The sequence below is a fragment of the Crinia signifera genome, chromosome 3 (assembly GCF_055691185.1).
Source record: "Crinia signifera chromosome 3, ASM5569118v1, whole genome shotgun sequence".
Lineage (NCBI taxonomy): Eukaryota > Metazoa > Chordata > Amphibia > Anura > Myobatrachidae > Crinia > Crinia signifera.
This window is the reverse complement of record NC_139219.1, coordinates 56,511,583-56,536,223: the sequence shown is the minus strand read 5'-3', so window position 1 is coordinate 56,536,223 and position 24,641 is coordinate 56,511,583. Positions and strand designations below refer to the sequence as shown.

Here is a 24,641-nt window from a genome sequence, read left to right as displayed (position 1 = left end):
TCATTTTCCTGAGATATTAGTTTTTTGTAAGGTGTGGAGGGGCTGGGGGCGGAGAAGCGTTCTTGTAAAATACTTCCTTCCTGGGCTCCACATAGGCTACATTTTGCCCTGGTCAGATAAGATCTTTCAGTGTCCCTCAATGGCCTTACAGAGCGATCGGTCTGTGATGCTTGGGTAAAATTAATCTGAAACAAGTGTGGATACTGTATTAGTAGGTAGATCTTGGTTTTACAGAAGTCCTTATGTCCATCTTGTATTTTAGATGCATTGAACCAGTAGTGCAGATTATCATTGTAATTAAAGTTAATTCAGTTAAATATCTGAATTCCTGTTGGGAATCGTTAAATAACATTGAGAAAAGTTTGTGTAAAAAATCGCATAACTTTTGTTCTATTTTAAAACCGAAAATAATCCAGAGATTTTTTGAGTTGTTGACTTAAATCAAAAAAGTTTTTTTTTTGTAATTTTCTTTTTATTTCCCAACTATATGTAAAATAATTTTAGTATAGCAGTGATGTTCCTATTCCAGAGTAATTTGTAGGCTGTACGCTAGCCATCGGGGACCCCATAATCTGTAGACTTCCATAAACCCAATATATATCGCCCTCTAGTTTAGTTCATTTTTAAGTGACAAAATAACTGTTCCAAAACCAACTTTTAAAATGTCAGTCCTTGGGTTGGTGAAGAGTTGATGCTGCTACTTGAGGTCCACAATAGTAATGTCTACAATTGCTTTGCTCATAGATTATGCTGATGGAGAGGGAGACTGGAGCACCTGGTCTGTGTGCAGCGTAACATGTGGAAGTGGAAACCAGAAACGCACCAGGTCTTGTGGCTATGCCTGTACAGCCACAGAGTCTAGGACGTGCGATATGCCAAATTGTCCAGGTGTGTAAAATAATATGGGCCAAAAAGTGTCCCTGTACTGTGCTGAATTTGTATTTTCTCCCCACATCAAAACCATCCTAGAAATATCTGGATCACTTCTTTATAAACGGGTGTTCTGTTGATAATTATTGTGCATATAATGAATGTGTTTTCAAAAAAAGAATAAAATGGTATTTGGCTTGTACTCAAGGTGACTGCAGAACACCTGGAAAAATGTACTCCTAGATATTTGGCTCACAAAATACATTCTTGATGACACGATAATACATTTTTTAAATACTCTACTCCTGCAAAACCAGAGAAAAGCACCTTCCAGAATACGAACTGCAATTTACCAAACTAGTTCTGAGATTTAATGCACCATAAGTAATATAACTTAGGAAATTGCTCCTTCTTCCTTTTATTTTTTAGCTAAAATAACTTTTCCAAATATATGTCCTAAATGAGCGCTAACCCTCAACTATGAATGTTTTCTTTATAAATGATCTAGAATTCAGTACATTATGCATTTTAAATGGATCGATATCTCCAATTAAAGTGCATGCTATGAAATTAAATATCAAAAATATTTTGAACACTCTAAACCTCCCTTCTCATAATGACCTTCCAGATGAAATTGGTAGTTGCTCGTTTATATTGGTGATTTCCTGGTTGGGAGGTCTGTTCCTCTACCAGGTTTAGAATTTTTTTTTTTTTTTTAGACCAAATCTAAAACTGACCACTCAGCTGTCAGTTAAATGGTTAAGAAGCAAAGTCCTTCCAATCCACCTAAAATGGTTCCAAAAATAGATTGAGGGTTAAATTTACATAAGGTTGAAATCATGAAAAAGAGGTGATGTTTCCCATCGCAACCAATCGGGTTTTGTCTAGAATGCAATATAGAAATTATAGACCGATATGATTGGTTGTGAAGGACAACATCACCTCTTCATGTTTTCAACATTTAGGGCAGTATTCAATGAAAAAAATTCTCTGTGCATGGCGAGAGATTTTTTCTCTCGCCATGCACTCTCCCTGTTCCGGAGCCTCCTGCTCCCACTATTCAATGTATTTAAGACTCGCCGCCACTCGCGGCGAGTCTTAACCCCTGCAGCGGACGAGCGTCCGCGGCAGGGAGCTTTCAGGGAGCCGGGGGACGGAAGCAGCCAGTGAGATTAAAGTCTCCCTGGCTGCTCCAGAGGAATGTGGAGGGGAGGAGGGCTCCCCGGGACCCAGGCAGCACAGGCTGCCCCCCCCCCCCATAGCCAGCTGGGGACCCAGTATTCCCTGCACCTGATCGTGCATATTAACGATCGGGTGCAGTGAATATATGAATATCTAATGAGCGGCTCGAGCGCTCCGGCCCCCTGCTGGCTGCACTGTGTAAAAAAAAATATATATATATTAAATTTTTTTTTTAAATTAAATATATATTCATGTGCTATAAGCACATGAATAAAATTAACATGCCCCTTCACAGAAAAAAAAAACTGATTTTTTGACACCAAAATTAAAAAAAAAAACCTTTTAGTTTAAAAGTTCACATTCCAGCTCTCCATCAAAAGATGGAGAATTTCTACACGGAGAGAGACGGCGAAAATCACTTAGAAAGACGGCAAATATTTCACATTGAATAGGGTGGTTCACTTTTGGAGAGCAAAATGCTCCGTCCAAGGTGAAAAAAGCAAAAATTCTCCATAAAACACGGAGAATTTTTCTCATTGAATACTGCCCTTAGTAAATGTACCGCTAAGTTGTTAAATGAACTAAACAAAATTTACCACTAAACTAAATTTTGACCACTGCAGCTATATTGAGTCATTAAAGGTACCTCCTCACGTAGTGTTTTCCTTTTGATTTGTATTGTAAGACAGACCTGTTCATCAGTCTAAGAAAGTAAAGGTGGTGTTTTTTTTATATTTTTTATTTTTTTATTATATTTTTTTTTTAAAAACTTAAATGGTTCATAATGGATCTTGAGATGGCAAAATGAGTAATTCAGAATTTGGGCTTATTGTAGTCAGGAGACACTAGGCTTGTTCAATTATCCTATTGTTAAGTCAGACCATCCTGGTGTGACAGACATCATGATCAGACATCATAACATGGGGTTCATAACCATGTGTAAGGACTTGGGTGGCTTGATTAGTCAGTTATCCTTTGTAACAACTAAGGAGAACGTTGCCTAATGGTAGCCAGGATATAACCCATGTCTTCTCATATTGTCTAATTTTATAGACTCTCCTGTTAAAACTTGCAAATTATAAACGTGGCTTAATTTTTAACCTTTTATTTTGATGTTCTGTAAAATGCAGACCTTGAACTTGTTTGTTTTTTCTTTTTATCATGCTTTATTACAACAGTTGGTGGGTGCACAGATTTATTCAGCCATTTTGTTTGCATAACCTTCGGAGCACAGGTGGCTTTTGGTGATTATATTTTATACAGCAGCAGGCATAATGAAGGATTTGGAATAACTTTTTTATTTTATTTGTTCACTTAAAGTCCAGTACCACTTAATTCCTTTCCTATAACTCATTTTTTGGCAGTTATGGGTGTTTCCTAAAGTTGGTAAGAAAAAGTGTAGCATTTCATAACCAATGAGGTGTTTGTAATTAAATTTCTGTGTGGTCTCCGAGCCTCTCGGCTTGTTACAAAGCTGCCATTTCCAACACAATACGTTTTTTACAGTAAGTAAGATTTTTACAGCTCACAGGAAGCTGGTCTAAGATTAATTTTTATACGAATACGCATTTTGCTGTCTTTGGCCAATAACTGAACATGTCTGGGTACAGTTAAGCGTTGCTACACTTCAGAATGCTTGTTACAAGGGCAAAGATGTGTTGGTGTCTTTTTTGCAACTGGCTAATATGCAAAAATAACATTGGCTTGACTGGAAAACTCCCGTGAGACCCTTTGCTACAGTGCGGCACTTAATCCACTGTAGACTGTGATACTTTTTGCTCCGTGTACATTCTGAGTCACTCGACACAAAGTACGGTTGCTTATTTTTATTATTACTTTGACAGTTTGAAAAGAGGAAATGGACATATTTGTACAAGGGATTCCATGACTACCATATGTGCAAATAACTTTATCACCTGCTCCTCCAGCTGATTCGGCTAAATCCACCTGCAAATTTTATATAACTTTAAAATTTAGATTTTTTTTTTTTTTACTTTATGCATGCAACTGAAATTTATTTCTACTTTCAGGAATTGAAGACACCTTCAGGACGGCAGCAACAGAAGTAAGTCTACTTGCGGGGAATGAGGAGTTCAATGCTACAAAGTTATTTGGTGTTGGTAAGTATTATAGGTGGTTACATAACCTTATGTTCTCATGTATATTTATTTTTTGTAAAGGTTCCAATGTGTGGGGAAATATGACTGACTCTTAAGCTGCCCATACACTTTTTCAGAGAAATCGGGCCAAACCGGGTGTGTTTGACATCCCTTCCGACCCAATGCAAGGTCCCGTGTGCATCCGGTCGGAGTGGGGGGGTCAGATGGGCAGCATTTTAAATCTATCGGATCGGACCAATCAGTGGCACATCGCAGGTGCTTTTTGGCTCCCGTGATGTCTGTCAGATCCATAGGGGTGTGCCAGCGGTGAATGACTGCTGGCTCACACCTACAGATGTAGCAGGATTCATCTTTGCAGGGGATGGCGATGGCGATGCCATCCCCTGCCCCGTGCCATCTGTATGCCGGAAGCGTGCGCGTCCCCTTCCGACGGTGCTGCCCTCGGTCGCCCGGTGCTCACACCGGGCGACCACACCCCCCCGCAGTGCCCTCGGGTCCCCCCCAGCCCCCTCGAGCGTGGGGGATGCACGCGCGTCTCAGTCAGATGGAGCGCCGTGTTGCTGGCGGATTGCCAGCAACACTAAGGCCGGCTCCATCTGTATATGCTGCAGGTGGGCGGCTTGTAGTGGTATTTCACGCTTATTTCCAGCTGCCTGGACCCCGCTGCCCATCCCCCGCCACTGCTGCAGCTCCCTGGGGGATATTAAATGCAATAAATTGCATGCGATGGCTCAAAGTGCCAAATCATACGCAAGCTTCCTGGGGAGCTGTCTTTAACCTAATTTATTAGTACATTCACAAAGTAACAAAAGTACAGGAATAAGCAAATGACTATAGTTTAAGACCGCGTCTGTTTTGTGAAGACTCAGGCTTAGTCAGTGCCTTTTTGAAGTTAAAATAATGGGGCAGATGTATTCACTTTCGTTAGTGAGGAGAAGGGGTATTGGCGCACATTATGTGCACTGATATCGCTTGTCCCTCATGTAAGGAGCCACTGTTTGCTATGAGCCCCTGTCCATATTGGCGCTGCTATCTAAAATATAGCAGGACGATATGCAGGGCAAATGTATGAACAGTCAGCAGTCAGCCGCTATATACTTTGACACCAGCAGGGTGGCGATGCCCTATCCCCACAGCAGGGACAGTTCTGTCCCTTCTACCAGCACCAGGCTGCGCAGGAGATCTCACATGAGTAGGGGGATCTCATGCATTCCCAGTACAGCCAGGGAGGGGAAAGGCGTCATGGAGACTAGACTACGCTCCCCCGCTTCGGCAGAAAAGATGTTAATACATCTTGTTGATGACCCTTCCTGCTTCCACTCGTTATTGAGGCAAAGCAGGAGGTGTTATAACAGCGCGATGAGCATCGCTATAATAAATCTACCCCAATGTGTGTTATGCTGGGTCGACTTTATTGTTTGTACAGCTTTTCAATCGCATGGTGTGTATCGTATCTTTCAGAAGTATTGCAATAGGTGTCTGGCCAATCGAGTGATATCTACAAAATCCATTGACTATGATCTCATGAGTGGGCAGGCATTTTCAGATGGTGTCTCCTGGTCAGACCTATCGAGCAGATGATATATATAGTTATATGCACAATATTGTTTGTGCAGAAACCTTGGCAACTGTTCATTTGGTCAGATGGCTAAACCATTAGTAATGTGTGTACCCTACAGAAGTCCATGCTTTTTTTTTGGAAAAGAAAAAAGTTGGCAAGTGATTGATTGAGATACGGGAATACACTTAATATTCATTCATTAGAGAAAAATCTGTGCTGGCCACATCTCCCAAGTTAGGGTATATTTGATGGTCCTGATTTTATATTTATAGTTATGGATATTGCCTCTGCATTAATGTTTTTTTTTTTTTTTCTGATCACCTAGATACTGACAGTTGCGAACGTTGGATGAATTGCAAAAGTGAATTCCTGAAAAAGTATATGCATAAAGTGGCAAATGACTTACCAAGCTGCCCTTGCTCATACCCAACAGAAGTAGCCTACAGCACAGCCGATATATATGATCGCATTAAGCGGAAAGAGTTTCGTTGGAAGGATGCAAGTGGTCCGAAGGAGAAGTTAGAGATTTACAAACCAACGGCTAGATACTGCATACGGTCAATGCTGTCTTTGGAGAGTACCACATTAGCGGCACAGCACTGCTGCTTCGATGACAGCATGCAAATTATAACACGGGGAAAAGGAGCTGGTACCCCGAACCTGATCAGTGTAGAGTTTTCCGCAGAACTCCATTATAAAGTAGACATCTTGCCCTGGATCATGTGTAAAGGTGACTGGAGTAGGTATAATGAGGTTCGCCCACCAAACAATGGACAGAAATGTACTGAAAACCCATCAGAAGAGGACTACTTAAAACAGTTTCAAGAAGCTAGAGAATTTTAAGACTTGACGCAATTCAAAAAATTGTTATCGCAGTTGGGTCTTCATAGCATAATGGGAAGATGAAAAGGTTGCACAGTTTTTTCAGTAGTCTTGTTCATGGTCTCTTTGTAAGTCTACAAGGCTAATGCTAAACTTGCCATGTTTTGTAACCAATGCAATGTAAACTTCTGTATCTAAATTACCATATGTATTTGTATATACAGTATATATATATATATTGGCAGACAGAAACTTTTAATCGTCTTGATCCTGTGAATTTTTTTTTTTCTTAAATAATGCAAAGTTGGTTTACTCACACAGTAAATCTAGAAGATCTGGGACCGAATCTATAAAGCCTCCCAACATCGTCAAGGAATGGGACTTGTCCTACAGCTTCCCTTTGGAATTTTTGGGAGACACCTATTAGGATTTCTGTATTTTTGATCTATATGGCTAACCCCCAAAAAAAAAGATTTTAAGGAAAAATGGCATAAACGGGATCATTGCAGTATAATAACTAAACACAAAATTATAAGATTGTTAAGCCTGCTTTTAGGTTGATTAAAATAAATGCTACAGGTTTTTATTTTTGAAAGTGGACTCCATGTCGATACGCCGATGAGGAACGCAGGGTAGCTCCATACATGTGACTTCTATTTCAGGGACTAAAGATTAAGAAAAGTGGCACTTTCTCAAAGACAATATATTCAGTGTTTTGTCGTCCTGTTTTATATTTTATTAAGGCTATATAGCCAAGAAACAAATGCAATTTTTAAAGATTATTTGAATAGTGTGTGCAAGAATCATTTGTTATTGCTGTTTACAAATACTACAATATTTTTGTAAAGTATTTATTATGTTGTAGTTCTATATCATGCAATGCGCATGTCTGTTATATTGAGGGGGTTTTATTTTTTTGGGGGGGGGGATTGGTTTTATTTTGTCTCTTCTGGAAATTTTTCACAAATTTGGGGCATAACTGATCTGTTATCTTTGTCCATGAAGTAGACCTCTTTAAATAAATTCACCCAAAGTGAAAGTTTTTTCCAGTCTTGTTTAAATTCTTACGATTGCCAAAATTTCTATAAATTACTTTAGCATGTCTACAAAGTCAATATTTTGGATAGTACACTCTACAAAAGGGACATGCTTAAAAGCATGACTTATTTTATTCTGTGGGGAAAAAACAAAGGCCCCCATCCACTAGTCAGATGTGGCCTGTTTTTATTCACATTCAGATCGATCTGGCAGACCGATTTGAAGAAAAGAGGCCAAATCCTGAGCTCCCTCAGATCAGATGTGCGGCTGAGTCTCAGATCCATCTGACAAAAAAATCTTAGGTGGTGCACCAAAGATCCATATGATCTGAAGCTGTCAGGGGTTTAACATAGAATTGATCAGATGCATCTGAAGTGAATAGAGTGAAAATTTAGCCCAGGTTCAGATCAGATTCCTGGGAGAGTTCAAGGGAAATCTGAAGAGATTTTAGCTTCAGATATGTCTGTGTAGTGGGTGTGGGGGCTTAAGAAAGCCATTTTGTGGGAGGAACCAACACTATTGAAACACACTGTACCTCATAGAGGTCAGAGGTTCCTTAAGGATTAATAGATTGGTCTCCTGAAGATGTTTTTAGACCATGAAATTAGGCAACATGTGTTTGTTAATTTGTAATCAGCAAACCAATTTAATGAACCACTTAAATGTACTTTCAATCCAAAAAGAGAGCGAGATGGTGTTAACGTTAAACATGCATTTTGTACAGCAATTTTTTTTTTTTCGCTTATTGAGTGCCAAGTGAATTTTTTTTTTTTTTTTTTTTTTAATTGGTGTGAAAATTGCCAGGCAAACATTTTTATTCATCATAATGACCTGTATTGTTTACCTTTTTAATATAGGAAATATATTTTTACTCCACTTTTTTTAATTTGAATTTATATAACAAATGTGATTACCGCTGGCATTTTTGACTGTTTTTTTTTTTTTTTTGCACATCTCTCTGAGATGTTGGCACTCAAAGGGTTAAGAATATAAAAATCTGTAAACCTTTTTACTTTGTATCCACTTGAATCATTGCATGCATATCCATATACAGAGGTAGATATTTGCCACTTTATAGAGATTATTTCATGTTAGTGGAAAATTGACAGCTGCAACAGCCTTTCTCCTACTGGGAAACGAGAAAGGAGGAACAGCTGTCTGTGCTGTCATTCCTGAGGCTTTCTGGATAGAGTAGTTATTCCCAAATAGGCATAGTGCCGCCGACGGGTGTTTTTTAAAATTTCACTTAAAGCGTTGCTTCCAAAACTGTCCCTAAAGTTTCCTTCTAGTCCAGGTTTTAAGGATATCCTGTGATTTAAGCATGGATATGATTCGAACCAGGACTTTAGGGCTTTAAGAATTGAGTCTGGGTAATACTGATGGCGTTTAGAATAACTACAGTATGTAGCTTTCCTTTTTAAATGCATTGCCAGATTCTGTCAGACGCAGGAAAAGCTTCAGCTGCAGGCATCCGTTCTCTCTGTTCGTGCTCCAGGCGCACTGCACATATGTCCTGATGGTTACATCATAATAGCTTGGAGTTGCATGCAATTGCAATGGGAGTTGTGGATGTGTCGGTGCAATGTCCAGTGATGCGGCCAATGTTTTATGCAAGGACATCTGTGCCAATTCCAGTGACAGCAGCTCAACAGCATGCTGTATTAACATAAAGATGGCAATACCCATCTCCATCGCAGCATCTCCTTTTGTACGTACACTCTGTAATCTAAGTGCAGTAGGGTTCTCTGAAAATATCTTGCTTGTGCATTTGCAAGTAGATCTTATCGATATTGTGTGCAGCTTAGAATTAGGCCCATGTTTTAAATTATAATGTTCTTATTCCTTATTGGTTGAAAGATTGCTTTGGGCAATCTTAGTCTTGATTTTTTAATCCTCTATCTCAGGATAGGGGGAATAAGAATTTTGACCTGTGCAAATAGATGTACAGTAAACAGGTGCCCAGACTGCAAGGAGGACTATGTTCGTTATATTCCGCTCTTTGTGAAATATACATATGTGTATTGGATATTAGTTGTATGTTCAAATCTATTCCAATTGAAGAATATTACAAATAACCAATAAAAGTTTTGAATAAGACTACCTACCATACTAATAGGTGTAAATGTTATGGCTTATATTGCTTAAAATAGATACCGCTGAATGATAAAGAGGTTAAACCTGGATTTTCTTCTTCTGTCAAAGAACAGTCGGTTCTTAAAGCTTAGGTTTTGGAAGAAGGAAAAATGGGCAAGTCTAAGGATCTGAGCGACTTGGTCATCTAATCACCATAACTGGCCTTTGTCAGGGCATCTCCAAATTGGCAGTTCTAGTAGAATATTCCGGATTTGCAATGTTAGTACCTACCAAAAGAGATCCAAGGAAGGACAACTAATGACAGTGTTATGGCACCGAAGACTGACTGATACATGCGGTGAGAGAAAGCTTGTCTGTCTGATTAATGCAGGCTATAGAAAGGTGTCCAAAAAACACACAGCACATTGTAGCTTGCTGCATAAACCGTGCCCCTGCTGACCCCTATCAACCACCAAATGCACCTTAGTCATGTCCATGCCCCTCCCTTGTGCCCAGAGTGATGTGCCAGAGCTGGCAAGCCCAGTCTATTACCGAAGACTATAATAATGTCCACTCCTGGCAAGATAAATTGTAAAGTGGTTAGTAAGCCTGTACGTTTAATATTCTCTAGAACAGACCTGACTGTCACTCAGCACAGCAGGAGGCGCAGCGCTGCAGATCGGATTGATAGCTGAGCCGGCACCACATAGCAGGACAGCAAAGAGGTGGTGGGAGGGGAGGTTTTCAAACGGGGGCCCCAGGGGTACTTACCCCCAAGGAATCCGGCTCTGCATGAAAGAACTAATGGCCTATCTAGAATAAATTGTCTTATCACCAGAGCCTAGAACTTTTATGTATGACTCCACTTCCTGAAAGGTAAAGTTCCTGGTTTAGCAAGATTGCACCCAGAACTGAAGCTCCTCAAAGATGTGAGTACCTGTTATCGCTGCTGCAATTATTAAATCCAATATCCCTGTTAATATTTTTACTGTTGTTTCACAATAAAACTGCAAGCTTGGTTAAGAATCACTATTACCCTTTTTACACCAAAAATCCCGGATCCGAAACTGCATTTGGAACACGGATCATTCAGGTCGGATCCAGGATTTACATTGCAGTGCCATGACCTCTCCAAGCACCGGGACCGCAATCACCCCTGTTGGGACTGCCAATTGGCACACTGGGGGCAGTCCAGCACCAAGGTAAACTGCTGGGCTGCCCCCGTGCACTCCCCCAGCCGCCGTCCATGAGGTCAATGGATGCCGCTCACAGGCATCCATTCACCTCCTCCCTGCTGCCTCTGATGTCTGCAGAGTACAGCAGTGGAGGCTGTGTGCCCACCATGCAACCTGCGGATTCTGTGGTTCGCAGGTTGGGCTTCCCCCATTGATGTAAACGGGAGCTGGCGTACCCATTTACACTGCCCTCTACCCAAATCCTAGCCATGTTCAACCCAGGTCAGGACCCATTTACACCGCTGCTGACCCGGGTTTTTGCGGTGGTGTAAAAGGGGTATAAGTTACATTAACTCCATTTTACAATTCTGATTGTGCTTATTATTAACCTCCTAGTTTTTACACCAATAGGACATATCAACAGGTTATGGGCCCAGACAGAATTGGGTCAAATCTGACAAAATCTCACAAGTATAAGGGGCCCTTGGGAGTTGCGGGGGCTGCTAGGAGGAGAGGTGGCTGCTGGGAGATGTAGTTCATCCTGTCTCCAGAGACAGATATGGCAGTTGGTGTGGCTCCACTATTTGAATTTTGGGTACTTGTTTCCTAGAACGGCGCCCACGATATTGATCTTAGGCATCGCAGGTAAAAAAATCACGTCGGTCGCATCGCATGCGGCCAAAAAATCGCATGCGATGCGACCGACGCGATTTTACATAGGGAACAATGTTAATGGCCCAATTGACCCGATTTCACATAGGGAACAATGTTAAATGGCCCACAGACCCCAAATACCCACCCTGAAGTGTGAAATGGCCCTCCCAATTGTTAACGCCACCTCACCATCAACGTCAACTTGAAGCGTGGCGACGGTACGCGTCCTCCGACCTTTTCATACCCCCACTATCCACGTCGGCGTGGAGTTGAGAATAGAAAGTGTGGCGAGCCACAGAGCCCGAAGCGTGGCGAGCGGACGCGGATACCTTCACAGCTATACGCGTCCCCTTGCGGGCTTCACACGTATCCGCGTCCCCTCGTGGGGCTCGGTGGCTCGCTGCGCTCGCCACACTTTCTATTCTCAACTCCACGCCGACGTGGATAGTGGGGGTATGAAAAAGTCGTAGGACGCGTACCGCCGCCCCTCGCGGGCTCGCTGCGCTCGCCACGCTTCGGGTTGATGGTGGGGTGGCGTTAACAATTGGGGGGGCCATTTCACACTTCAGGGTGGCTATTTGGGGTCTGTGGGCCATTTAACATTGTTCCCTATGTGAAATCGGGTCAATTGGGCCATTTAACATTGTTCCCTATGTAAAATCGGTAATCGCGTTGGTCGCATCGCCACCAAAAATCGCATTTTTTTGGTCGCATGCGATGCAACCGACGCGATTTACATTTTACCATGCATTTCTATGTAAAATCGCGGGCATCGCATTGGTCGCATCACATGCCATTATAATGGCATGCGATGTACATGCTATGCCCGCGATGGGCGCCGTTCTAGGAAACAAGTACCGAATTTTGAACTGTGCTGCATCCCCACCTCTGGAGCTGTCACTGTTATTGACTAATTAAGCTACTGTAATTGGAAACTTCTTCTTGCTTAATTAGCCATTATAAGGGATGCTGCAAGGGTGCCAGTCCCAATGTTTTTTCCAAACAAAAATAACGAATTCAGGAAACATCGAGCTTGTTCTGGTGTGAGAAAAAAGAAGCCGTAATTTCTATAGAATCACCGCGGCTCATTTTCTCTCCTTCCATTGACCAGGAAAAACACAACTCCCCATACAATTGAATAGGCCCCATAGAGGCTGATTTTATTTGATTATTTGTATTTTTTGTTAATACGCCATATTTTACTGTGTACATTATATTCTGCTACTCTTTTATGTATTACGTTAGCATGACAATAACACCCTTCATTCACAGTCAAGGTATTTCTGAATTTAAAAAAATAAATACATTTCTGTTCCTTAAAAATAACATCCCCACTATTTATGTTGGCAGTTTGACAGCAAACTTTCTGTTTCAAGTGGAAATGACTGATTTTATGCTTCAGATTTATTTTTTCTACCTTTCCGGCTTCAGACACTCAGCCAGTCATTCCACTTCTCGTTTATCCATTCATATTTCAGAATCCATTTTTATGCAGCCGTGTAAAAATAAAACACACAGGTAGGGCCATAAAATATCGCACTATAACATGATTCCATGTCACAGAGTGGTCTTGTAGTTTCTAAAAAAATAAAACCCCTCGACTCCACTGGTAACATGAGTAAAACTATTTTAATGATCGCCACACTCTGCCTTGGTGATGGATATCTGCTTTTGTAAATGAGCAACTCATGCAGCTTGGAAACAAACTGTGGAAATAGTTTGGTAAGTGACAGCTTTCTTTCTCCCACTCAAGAACTTAATTCCAGGGGTATAGATAAATCTTTGTGGGCCCCATTTCAACATATTGAAGGGGCCCCTGTCCCAGTGCTTATTGAGAGACACCTCTCCACAGTAATTATTACTTTTATGCCCTCAAGTATTGCCCTAGTTCATGTTTTGAATCATAGTAGTGTCCTAGTAAATTTTATGCCCCATAGTAGTGCCCTAGTTAATGTTATGCCACATAGTAATGCCCTAGTTAATGTTATGCCACATAGTAATGCCCTTGTTTATTTTTTGAACCATCGTACAATGTTTCCCCGATAATAACCCTAGGATCTTCATTCTCCATGACATCTTAAGTCTTACCCCCTTACCCCAACATCTTCAGAAAAATATTCTAAGGACCCATTTCTCAAACAAGATTTGCATCTATTTTCCTGAAACACCCTTTTTTCGGGGGTTAACCGCAAATATTAAGTATCCTTGAATGTGTGTAGGAGCGACCTCAGCAGATCTCTCAATACCTGCTGCAATGCCTCAATTCCCGCCAGCATCTGCTGGTTTCTATGCAGAATACAATGCAGCAAAATTTATCAATTTATCAATTTCCAGAATGCAAAACCGAATTCCTAGCCGGCAGAGAGTTCAACTGGGACCCTTCTCTGGAAGTGGCCGCTGTCCATATGCAGTCAGCAGGACCGCGCATGTACAGAAGCCCCAACGCGTCACATCTCAGAGACACACTGCTTTCGGAGCCACTATCCAACCAAAAGTGATCACATATTGCGTTGTGACCCTGGGTGCCAATGCCAACGTCAGCTAAAAGCAAATCTTCTCTAAAACGTGATCAAATGACAGTATAAAAAATTACATTTGTGTTCTTAAGCCTAATACAGGTTGAGTATCCCTTATCCAGATATCCGTTATCCAAATTATTCCAGAAACCATACATTCCAGAAAGTGAAAAAAAAAATTCTTGCTATAACCACTACTGTACACACACCTGTAACAGCACTACAGAGGACATGATATGTAACTGGCACTACCGAGGACAGGATATGTAACTGGCACTACTGAGGACATCTGTAACAGCACTACAGAGGACATGATATGTAACTGGCACTACTGAGGACATCTGTAACAGCACTACAGAGGACATGATATGTAACTGGCACTACTGAGGACATCTGTAACAGCACTACAGAGTACATGATAGGTAACTGGCACTACTGGGGACATGATATGTAACTGGCACTACTGAGGACATCTGTAACAGCACTACAGAGGACATGATATGTAACTGGCACTACTGGGGACATCTGTAACAGCACTACTGGGGACATGAAGTGTAACTGACACTACTGAGGACATCTGTAATAGCACTACAGAAGACTTGATATGTAACTGGCACTACTGGGGACATTTGTAACAGCACTACTGGGGACATGATATGTAACTGGCACTACTGAGGACATCTGTAACAGCACTACAGAGGACATGATAGGTAACTGGCACTACTGGGGACATCTGTAACAGCACTACTGGGGACATGATATGTAACTGGCACTACTGGGGACATCTGTAACAGCACTACAGAAGACATGATAGGTAACTGGCACTACTGAGGACATCAGTAACAGCACTACAGAGGACATGATAGGTAACTGGCACTACTGGGGACATGATATGTAACTGGCACTACTGAGGACATCTGTAACAGCACTAGAGAAGACATGATATGTAACTGGCACTACTGAGGACATCTGTAACAGCACTACAGTGGACATGATATGTAAGTGGAGCTACTGAGGACATCTGTAACAGCACTACAGAGAACATGATATGTAACTGGCACTAAATATGCAAGAAAATGATTGCTTAGCATTCAGATTCAGTATCTGAGTTAGTACACAAACTATGTTTCATGTTTTGATCCCTTGTTTTATGCACAAATAAAATCTATTTGTGCGTATTTCATGTGTTTGATGTGTTAGTACAACACAAATGCAAGATACCTTAAGATACCTCATTGAAATAAAATATTCCGAAATACGGAATAATCCATTATCCAAAATTCCTCTGGTCCCGAGCATTTTGGATAAGGGACACTCAACCTGTACAGTAATTCTGTAAAGGCTGTAAACAAGAATGTACATTTATGGAGAAATCGTAAATGGTGGAGCTTATTAGCATGTTTTCTGAAAATAGCACCAACAAAACCAAAAAAAAATCTAAAAAAATTTCCATTGCAGCTATGTGTAATGGGTTTTCAGGCTGGTATAGTATTTTCCTAACAACTTCTCCAATAAATGCTAGATGGTGTACACATGTGCATACAGAGTCGACCATGGAATAAGGTATGCTCCCTTTTAAACCACAAGCCATTGTATTTTGTGGTCCTAAACAAATTAGGTGCAAGCTCTAAGCATGCTATACAAGCAGTAACTTAAGCATTAATTACAGCTATCTTTAGGGTAGAGATGTCTGTGCCTATACATATGGTAAACGTATTTAACTTGCATATGTCCTTGCGTACTTGTGCTAGGAAATCATGCATCGGAAACACCCTATGTATCACCAGATTTCATTTACTGCATTCGTTTTTACAATGTATACTTAATCTTAAGGACTTGTTTTTGAGAACATTTGGGAAAATAGTCAATCTTTGTTTTCCCTGAAGATAGGAACAACATTAAATAAATTTGAAAAACCGACTCTCATTTCTTGACCATTTGTTTTAACATTACTATTTGTTATTTGATTATTAACAGTTTCTTATATAGTGCGGCAAATTCCATTGCACTGTACAATTGGAAACAGTGATAAAACAAAACTGGGCAGTTACAGTCAAAGAGATAGGAGGACCCTGCTGGCAAGCACACAATCTATAGGGATAAACAGCCAGCCAATCAGCTTCTACCTGTCATGTTACAGGCTGGGTTTTAGTAATAACAGGTAGGAGCTGATTGGCTGGTTGTTTATCACTCTCCATTTTATCACTTTTGAAGATTGATAAATTTGGCCCATGGGCATTAATACACAAGGATAGGTGTTATCTATTGCATAATGGTCCACCAGTTTCCTAAGGTTCTTGGTGGGCTGCAGGAAATGGTCTCCTAGCAATGTTCGCCTGGGGTCAGGAGGATGGCAAATTTTAATAATGGCAAGTGATGCAACGCGATTTCAATGTTAAATGCCAACCCAGACCCTATTTTTAATTGTATCCCCACCCTGATGGGTAATTACAATTTTAAATGCCCCCCCCCCCCATTGTTAACGCCACCCCACTATCAACGCCAAAGCGTGGCGAGCGCAGCAAGCCCGCGAGGGGCGGCGGTACACGTCCTCCGACCTTTTCATACCCCCACTATCCACGTCGGCGTGGAGTTGATTTTATATTTTATACACTTTTATATAGTGTGGCGAGTATGTGTAACCTGCGTAGTATTTGCATTATAATAGTATAGTATTGTATATAAAGTTGTGCTATATAATCTAAGTTGGCTTACATAAAAAGGTGCTAATAAATGTTAGAAATATATCTAAAGCATGTAAACATTCCAGGAGCAAATCAAACTGAAGGTATTTGAGATAATATTGTGATTATGGAGTGTGCACTTGCTTATACAGGTTGAGTATCCCTTATCCAAAATGCTCGGGACCGGAAGAATTTTGGATAACGGATTATTCTGTATTTCAGAATATTTTTATATTTGAAAGATGTATCTTGCGGTATCTTGCATTTATGTTGTATCAGCACATCAATCAAATGAAATACACACAAATATATGTTAAAACAAGGTTTCAAAACATGAAACAAAGTTTGTGTACAATCTCAGGCACTGGTTTTGAATGCCAAGCAATTATTTTCCTGCACATGTATAGAGCCAGTTGCATGTCCTGTCCCCAGCAGTGCTGTTATTGATGTCCCCAGTAGTGCTATTAGCAAGAATTTTTTTTTTCACTGGTTTTCGGAATAATTTTGATAATGGATATTTGGATAAGGGATTCTCTAAACATCCTAGCACCTTATGTGTGTACTTCTAGCATGTTCAACCTTTAAAATTACTTAACTTACTTAACTAAACCTGAAATAAAGACTCGGAGACATAGGTTTGGCAGAAATTGTTAGCTGATTTATTATCAAATTTTAAGCTAGATTGAATTCTTTAAACTAATTAAATAATGGTGGCCAAGAAAGAACGGCTACTTATCTAAACTCCACCCCCACTTATTGCAGACGTAATCAAAACTACCCTACCAAGCGGTATCCACTCAACCTACTCCATTGACTACCCACCTAGCCGGGTGGGGTCCCTGCCCCCGGGCGGGTGATCGAGCGAAAGGCCTAAGTGTTAGGCGCCGTCCCAGGCACCGCCGCCGTCCTAATCCATCAGCAGCATCTGCGCTGCTAGGACGGCGGCCATCTTCCTGGGACGCGTCACTGGAAGGCTTCGGGGACGTTGCTAGGCAACGCCCCGAACTTCCGCCGCGGCCGTCTCTGCAGGGGGAAGACTCTGCAGGACGGACCGGATGTGACGTCACGCAGGGGGCGGCAAATTCAAAATATAAGCCGGCATCTCTCTCAAACAGACGCCGGTTATAGCGTTCAGTCAGTCTATGCCTGAGTGTGTTCCTGGTCCTGGTGCCTATCGGAAGCCTCCTGTTGTTCCACGCCTGTCCTGCCTTGCCTGGTTTGGTCCCGCTGTGCCTGGGATTCAGCTTCTGCCTCGCTGTACACTCATCAGCCCAAGAGATCTGCAACTGCCTCTGGGACTCCGTCATCTTCTCAGATAAGTCAGGGGTTACCCTGTCTTACTCCTTACGCAGTTTTTTGACACACGGTGTCACTGGGCATTATTGTCATTTCTTTATATAACATCTCATTAGCATTGTTGCCATTCTCTTTATATAACATCTCTTTCGCATTGTTGCCATCTTCTTTATTTAACATCTCCTTAGCATTGTTGCCATTTTATTATATAACATCTCATTAGCATTGTTGCCATTTCATTATATCATATCTCATATACACTGCTGCCAGTCAGGGTCTCCTGCTCAGCCTTATTACTTCTTTGGGCTTCTGGGAGTTCCCCGGTATAGGGATTTAGCTAGCTGTTCCCCTTGTTCTCTCCTGGCCTCGGCGGACGTGTTGTCATTTCCTAAGACCTGCCTGTAGCGGAGTGGGGCGGACCTAATTCGCCCTTCAGCCGAGACGGGCCCAGGTGAAGCCTAGCACCGCACACGTCCGTCGATTCCAGTCAGAGGCAACGGAGTTAGGGTACCGGGGATACTGCCAGAATCCTTACACTAAGTCAATGAATAGGCGAGCGCACCGAAAAACAATCTATATACGTTTATATAAACAGATAATGAAGGCTAAAACTATTAACCTGCCGTTCTTTCCCGCCGATCATCCAACACGATTAAACCTCCAACACCCCCCCATCATTAAACAAGGGAAGGGAGGGCGGGAAAACTCAGCAGGAAAGAGAGGAAGACTCCTCCCTTTCCTGCCCTAATATCTCAGCTACCTCTGCCATTCCCTTTAACCTTATTGGATCCCCGAGTCACATGCTTCCCAAGGGTCACACACACAGCCTTGGATGTTTAACCCACTCCATGCCTATTGCTGGCATTACGTTAATCAACCTGTATAGCAAATACAACCGTGTTAAGGATTCACTGCTTTCACTCTTGTCAATGCTATTTTAGTGGTATTTGTTAGGATTTGTGATCCTTTCACATTGGCCAGAGCCGGCCTTAGGCATAAGCAAACTAGACAATTGCTTAGGGCATATGGAATGCCTAGGGACATCAGTAGCTTCTGCTGATTAAAATGATATGCAGCATGCTTATATTCTGTGTGTGAGTGAGGCTGTATCTGCATATGAAAGTGTATTCATGGAAATCACTGTAACATAGCATTCCGTATGCAGGTACAGCCACAGTCGCACACAGAATATAGGCATCCCGCATATCATTTTAATCATCGGAAGCTCCTTGTGTTTGCTGGTCATAACAATGCAAATAAGATGAATTTTCAGCAAAAAAGGCACCCAACGTTAGCAGAACTGGCCAGGAGCTGCATGGCTTATTGAGTCAAGATGTATGAGGAAACATCTGTATCCAAGCAGAGGCAGAGGTCACAGTGTTAGCGGCTGTGCGAGTGCTGTCTGTGGGTGGGTTGGTTGTGCAAAAGTGTTTGGCATATGTGTAAGGGGCATTATGTGTGTCATGTATAAATGCATATATAATGTGCGACATATGTGTAACAGGCATTATGTGTGTCATGTGTATAAGGGCATTAATAATGTGCAACATATGTGTAATTGGCATTATGTGTGTCATGTGAATAAGGGCATTAATAATGTGCAACATATGTGCAAGGGGCATTATATGTGTCATTATGTGTATGAAGGGCATTAATAAAGATTGGCATAATGTGTAAGGGGCATTATGGTTATAAGGACATTAATAATGTGTGTCATGTGTAAGGAGAATTACTGTGTGGTATTATCAGGGGTGCCGAGAGAAAGGGGTAGGGGGTACAAATTACCCAGGTCAAAGTCTGATGGAAGGGCCCACTGGGGGCCCCAGGCCCCTCCCCTTAAGTGACAGCAGCAGCTGCAGCTCTTCTCCTCTGCCCAGCACACACTGCTGGGTTGCAGTGTGGCCATGGAGGTGCTTAAAATACAATATTTTCTCAGGATTTTTTTCTAAGGGTATAATGTGAATAATGTGAGGAGTAATGTACATAAGGTAAAGTGGTACTACTGTGTGATGTTACGTGAATAAGGGACACCATCGCATGATATAATGTGAATAAAGTTGCACTACTGTGTGGCATAATTTGAATTGGGGGTACTATTGGGTGGCCATGCCCCTTCCCAGCAAGAACACACCCCTGTTTGGGCTGCGCACCGAATGTGTGCAATGTTTCTTTTTAAATATTGCGGGTAGGAGCACCAAAATGATGACTTCTATGATGAGGGTTGATGGTGCTGGGAAAGGGGAGCAGGGTCAGAGGCGGAACTAGTGTCGGTGCTAGGGGGCACCAGCCAAAATCTTGCCTAGGGCGTCATTTAGGCTAGGGCCGGCTCTGACATTGGCATATGATAAAATGGTCACCTGTCTCACAAAACAAAAATCGTGGTAAAATATTCTCTTATGATAACAATATTTAAAAATGTCTTCAATCTCTGTGGATATTTAAGATGTTTTAATTGCATTTCATTTCTTTAGGGAAATTATTAAAGATAACAAGCTCAAAATTGTAAATTGCAGCGTGTTACATGGAGAACATGTATTTGTCCTTTACGCTGATTGGTTGTTATGGGCGATTTCCTCACTTGTCATCTTAAGAAGGTATGATCGTTGTACCCCAGTTCTGTTAATGATACAAGTAGATGTTTAATATACAAAATACATGCAGAGTATTTCCTGGTAAGTTTTTCGGCTTCATTCTTAATTAGGTACTTTTATATCAATTATAAATTGACTTCACTATCACATTTGCTAAACAAGGCTGATACAGAGTTCAGATTAATGAAATGACACTGAGTAGTTTGAAGTTAATACCCGCTTCCCTTACACAGTTTCTGAGATACCCCACTCAGAAGTTTCCCACCAGTAATTCTATTGATATACAGTAGTTTATTGGAGCACATCGAATGTGAAAGTTAAGCTGGGTTAGACACTATACGATGTTAGGACACAGCAAAATCACCTGCGGGGGACCCGACGGAGCACTGTAGACGCTATGTCCATCAGTGACATAGCGGGTCCAAACTAGATTATGTGTCCCATATGTTGCTCCGATCCACCACATCAGACGACATATTGGCCCTTATTCTGGTTCACCTATAAAGGCAAATTCCTTCTCAAATGGACACAACCATGTGCACTGCAGGGGGGGGGGGGCAGATGTAACATGTGCAGAGTTAGATATGGGTGGGGTTTTACTTCAAACTAAGATCTGTATTGCAGTATAAAAATAAAGCAGTCAGTATTTTCCCTGCACGGAAACAAAATAAGGGTCCCAAATCTAATTCTCTCTGCATAAGTTGCATCTGTCTCCCCTGTCTTCCATTTGATAAGGAATTTGCCTTTGCGAGTGAACCAGAATAAAGGCCATTTTCTGTTACACAGAGAGTCCTTAATCAGGATGCTGTTTTTTTTTGTTATACAGCCAGGTTTAATGCAGGAACACAGTATTAACAGCAGTGGTATCAAACAGAGGGTTACAGCAGGTATCTGGGTGTCTCACCTCCAAAGCTAAGAACTGTGCATCTGCACTACACATGATTGCTCTGCACAGGAAAGGTGGTTGTAGCCCGCACATGTACACTAGCACATCAGATCGGAAGTTGCACCAACCTGAGCATTCTGGGTCCTAGTGTCCAGCTTGTTCTAGTTCAAGGACAGGGGCGGTGCCGAGTTCCTGTCCTTCAACAGTATCCTCCCTGGTTATTGTATTCATTTATTTCACTTTGCCAATGCTCTTAATAAATCTTTAGTAACAAACAATGTGAAGAGCAGTTGCACAACTCTGACAAACTCATCCATCCTATCCTTGCAAAATCACCTGCAGCAAATTTATGAAAGGAATGTGAGTAGGTCATTCTTGGAGTAGCTACAGAAATAGCTCGCTTTGAAGACTCCGAACTGCCTTGCTAGTAAAAGCGTTTGAAACCTCACCATCAAACAATTGCCAGCCAAGGAATTTTACAGAATTGTTCAGCTTTTGAAAGAGTTCCAAGCTTTAATAAAAAAAAGGAGAAAGGATGTCTCAGAAGTGCTGTAGGTCAAAGCAGGAACAGAGGACACAGAGGTAGCTCATTCCTGAATCGGTATTATGACTTTATAGGGTGAAAATTTGGAACACTTAACATTTGTTTGTGAGCCCTGAGCAAATGTGTTCTGCATTTTTTTTCTGTACTCCTGTCATTTGTGTAGCGCTGTAGTACGTTGAAGAGAGAAGCATTGAAATACATATGACTTAAGGGCTGCCAGTCATTTGATGCGAAAACACTCAGCTAGCTGCCTCACAAGCAGACCATGAATATAAATGACGACTGTAACGGTTACTGCTCTACAGCAGCCAAAGGAAACCTTACAGGAAGCAAGGAGACTACTCTTCGTACAACTGAGACTATGTTTTCTCCCCTCAAAAATAAATATTTCTTTTGGCAGTGATGACATTAAAGGCTTCATAGGTTATTCTGGCAAGTCCCGTTTAATACTAAAAACAGGAATAATTATCTTATATTTCATTTTATTTGGTGCTGCCTAAGTTAGCACCTACAGGCAAGTGAGAGTCACTCAGACGTTTCATAGAAGAGAATGTAGAATAATTATGTTTAACAAAGTGTTTATACAACTTTAACAGACTGGGGAATTTCTATTCGCTCTTTATAAAAGTTCTAGAATATCTTTGCAACAAGATAAATATAAAAATGAAGCACTTCTACGTATAATTTATAGTCCTGCAGTGACAATGTTATTACAAAGAGGAATTGAGTACTTGGTTAACATGGATCATTTTAGTTCATTTAAAATAAGAGTTACATTTAAAGTTACGTTGATGGAACAAATGTGTCCAAGCGGCGCAGCGCAAGTGGGCCCAAAATAGAAGCTCAACTAAAAAGAATCTGTCAGCAAATATTATAAAAGTTGAAGCTGTATCTATTTTTATTGAATCTATTTTCAGTGGAAAGTAGAATTCTGTGCGTATATGTCTTCATCCACTACCCATGTGTGGGCCATCTAGTGTAATAAAGCAAGATGCAGACCAGGACTCCATGAGATAAATGAGGATAACTGGTGCTGGTGTCCTCTGTAGGCGAATCACGACATGTACTGTACCTTCGAGTATCAGAATCTTGCTGTTGACCCCTATCCTGTGCTTTACGTGAAGGGGAGAATTCATTTTATTCATGAGTATGATGCTACATCAATGATTTTATGAAGAAATAACTTTTTAACAAATGGATGTGGCCAATATTTAAAGACACAATCACACACTGGTGGTAATATTCGGACCAGGTTCTAGGCACCACTAGTATTTTTGTTCTAGATTGCGACCAACGGGAAATCAGAGTGAGTTAGGCAGCCACTTACTAGTACTCCTATAATATAGTGCATTAAAGGGGGATACGGTCATTTGGTCTACAACAAATATGACGCTGCTCACAGCCTCACCCCCCCCCCCCTTCAATCTTTAACTTAACTGGCACAGTGCCAGTATGTGTGTGCAGGCTGGCAGAGGGATTCAGAGAGTGTCTCTCCCTCCCCGCACATGTGTCTACTCTCTGCTGCGCCGACCCCTGAATGTATGACAGGACTCAGGAGTCAGGCCGGCCTGATGAAAGGGAGCAGAAGAGGACACAAGCAGGGTGCCTGCCACTGGACCAGAAGAAATACGGGTCCCAGTGGCAAAAGGGTGAACAGAAGGGAGAAGCAGCCTGCAGTAAACCTGGAAGTGGAGGTTCCCATAGGATGCAATAGTTCATTGGTCTGGCATATCCCCCAAAAGCCGCCTTCTTTTAAGCCCAGGTTAGTAACCACACACACTGTAACTCTACCTATACACCCCCTCCCCCGCAACCCTAACTCTATTTATACAGTACACCCCTGCAAGCCTCACTACAGTGTATACACATCCCCCTCCCCGCAAGCCGAACTATCTTGCAGAACACCCACCCCCTACCACTGTATACTGTCACCCACCTGCAGCCACTCCACGTACCCCACTTCCCCAACCGCACTACTAATGCACCCCGACCTCACCAACCCAACACCCAAACCTCCTAACCCCCCTGGACTCCCATAACACTACCTGCCCATAACCCTACCACATTACCAACGCGCCCATCCATCCCACACCACCACCACCCCCTCACCAATAAGCACCCTCCTCCACCCACCACCCACATCACTACAATACGCACGCAACACCACCGCACCCACCCCCCTCCAGCACCCACAGGAACCCCGCATCCACTTGCACAACCACGACAACCGCCCCTCCCACACCTACACTACACTCCCCCCATCTACCTGCCAAAACACTGCACCTGCCCCTCCTGGCATGAATACACCAACACACGCCACACCTCCACCCCAAATTCCTTAACTCAAAGTATCCATGCACCCACCCATGCCTCACCCAAATACACTACCCTTGCTACTACACCCCCAGCACCACCGCAAATGCACCGCACTAAAACGGTGCACCACCACACCTAACCAACCCACACCACCCCACATACACTCCACCACACACAATATCCCCCCCATCCGCCACTTAACAACACACACCACCCCCTAATGCCTTTTCACACCCATAGCACCCTTGCACCCAACCTTCACACACCCACCACACCCCTACCTACAACATCCCCCCACATCCACCTGCAAAAA

General features: G+C 42.1%; 1 protein-coding gene across 1 annotated transcript in view; it reads left to right on the top strand.

Annotated features, from left to right (window-relative positions):
* ISM1 (isthmin 1) overlaps positions 1-7,597 on the top strand; it is a 47,013-nt gene extending 39,416 nt beyond the window's left edge. The window contains exons 4-6 of the mRNA XM_083175835.1: positions 745-888; positions 4,083-4,172; positions 6,059-7,597. Of these exons, the coding sequence (XP_083031961.1) occupies positions 745-888; positions 4,083-4,172; positions 6,059-6,576 (752 nt within the window). The 3' untranslated portion in view covers positions 6,577-7,597. The remainder of the gene's footprint in view (positions 1-744; positions 889-4,082; positions 4,173-6,058) is intronic.
* Positions 7,598-24,641: the final 17,044 nt, after the last annotated feature.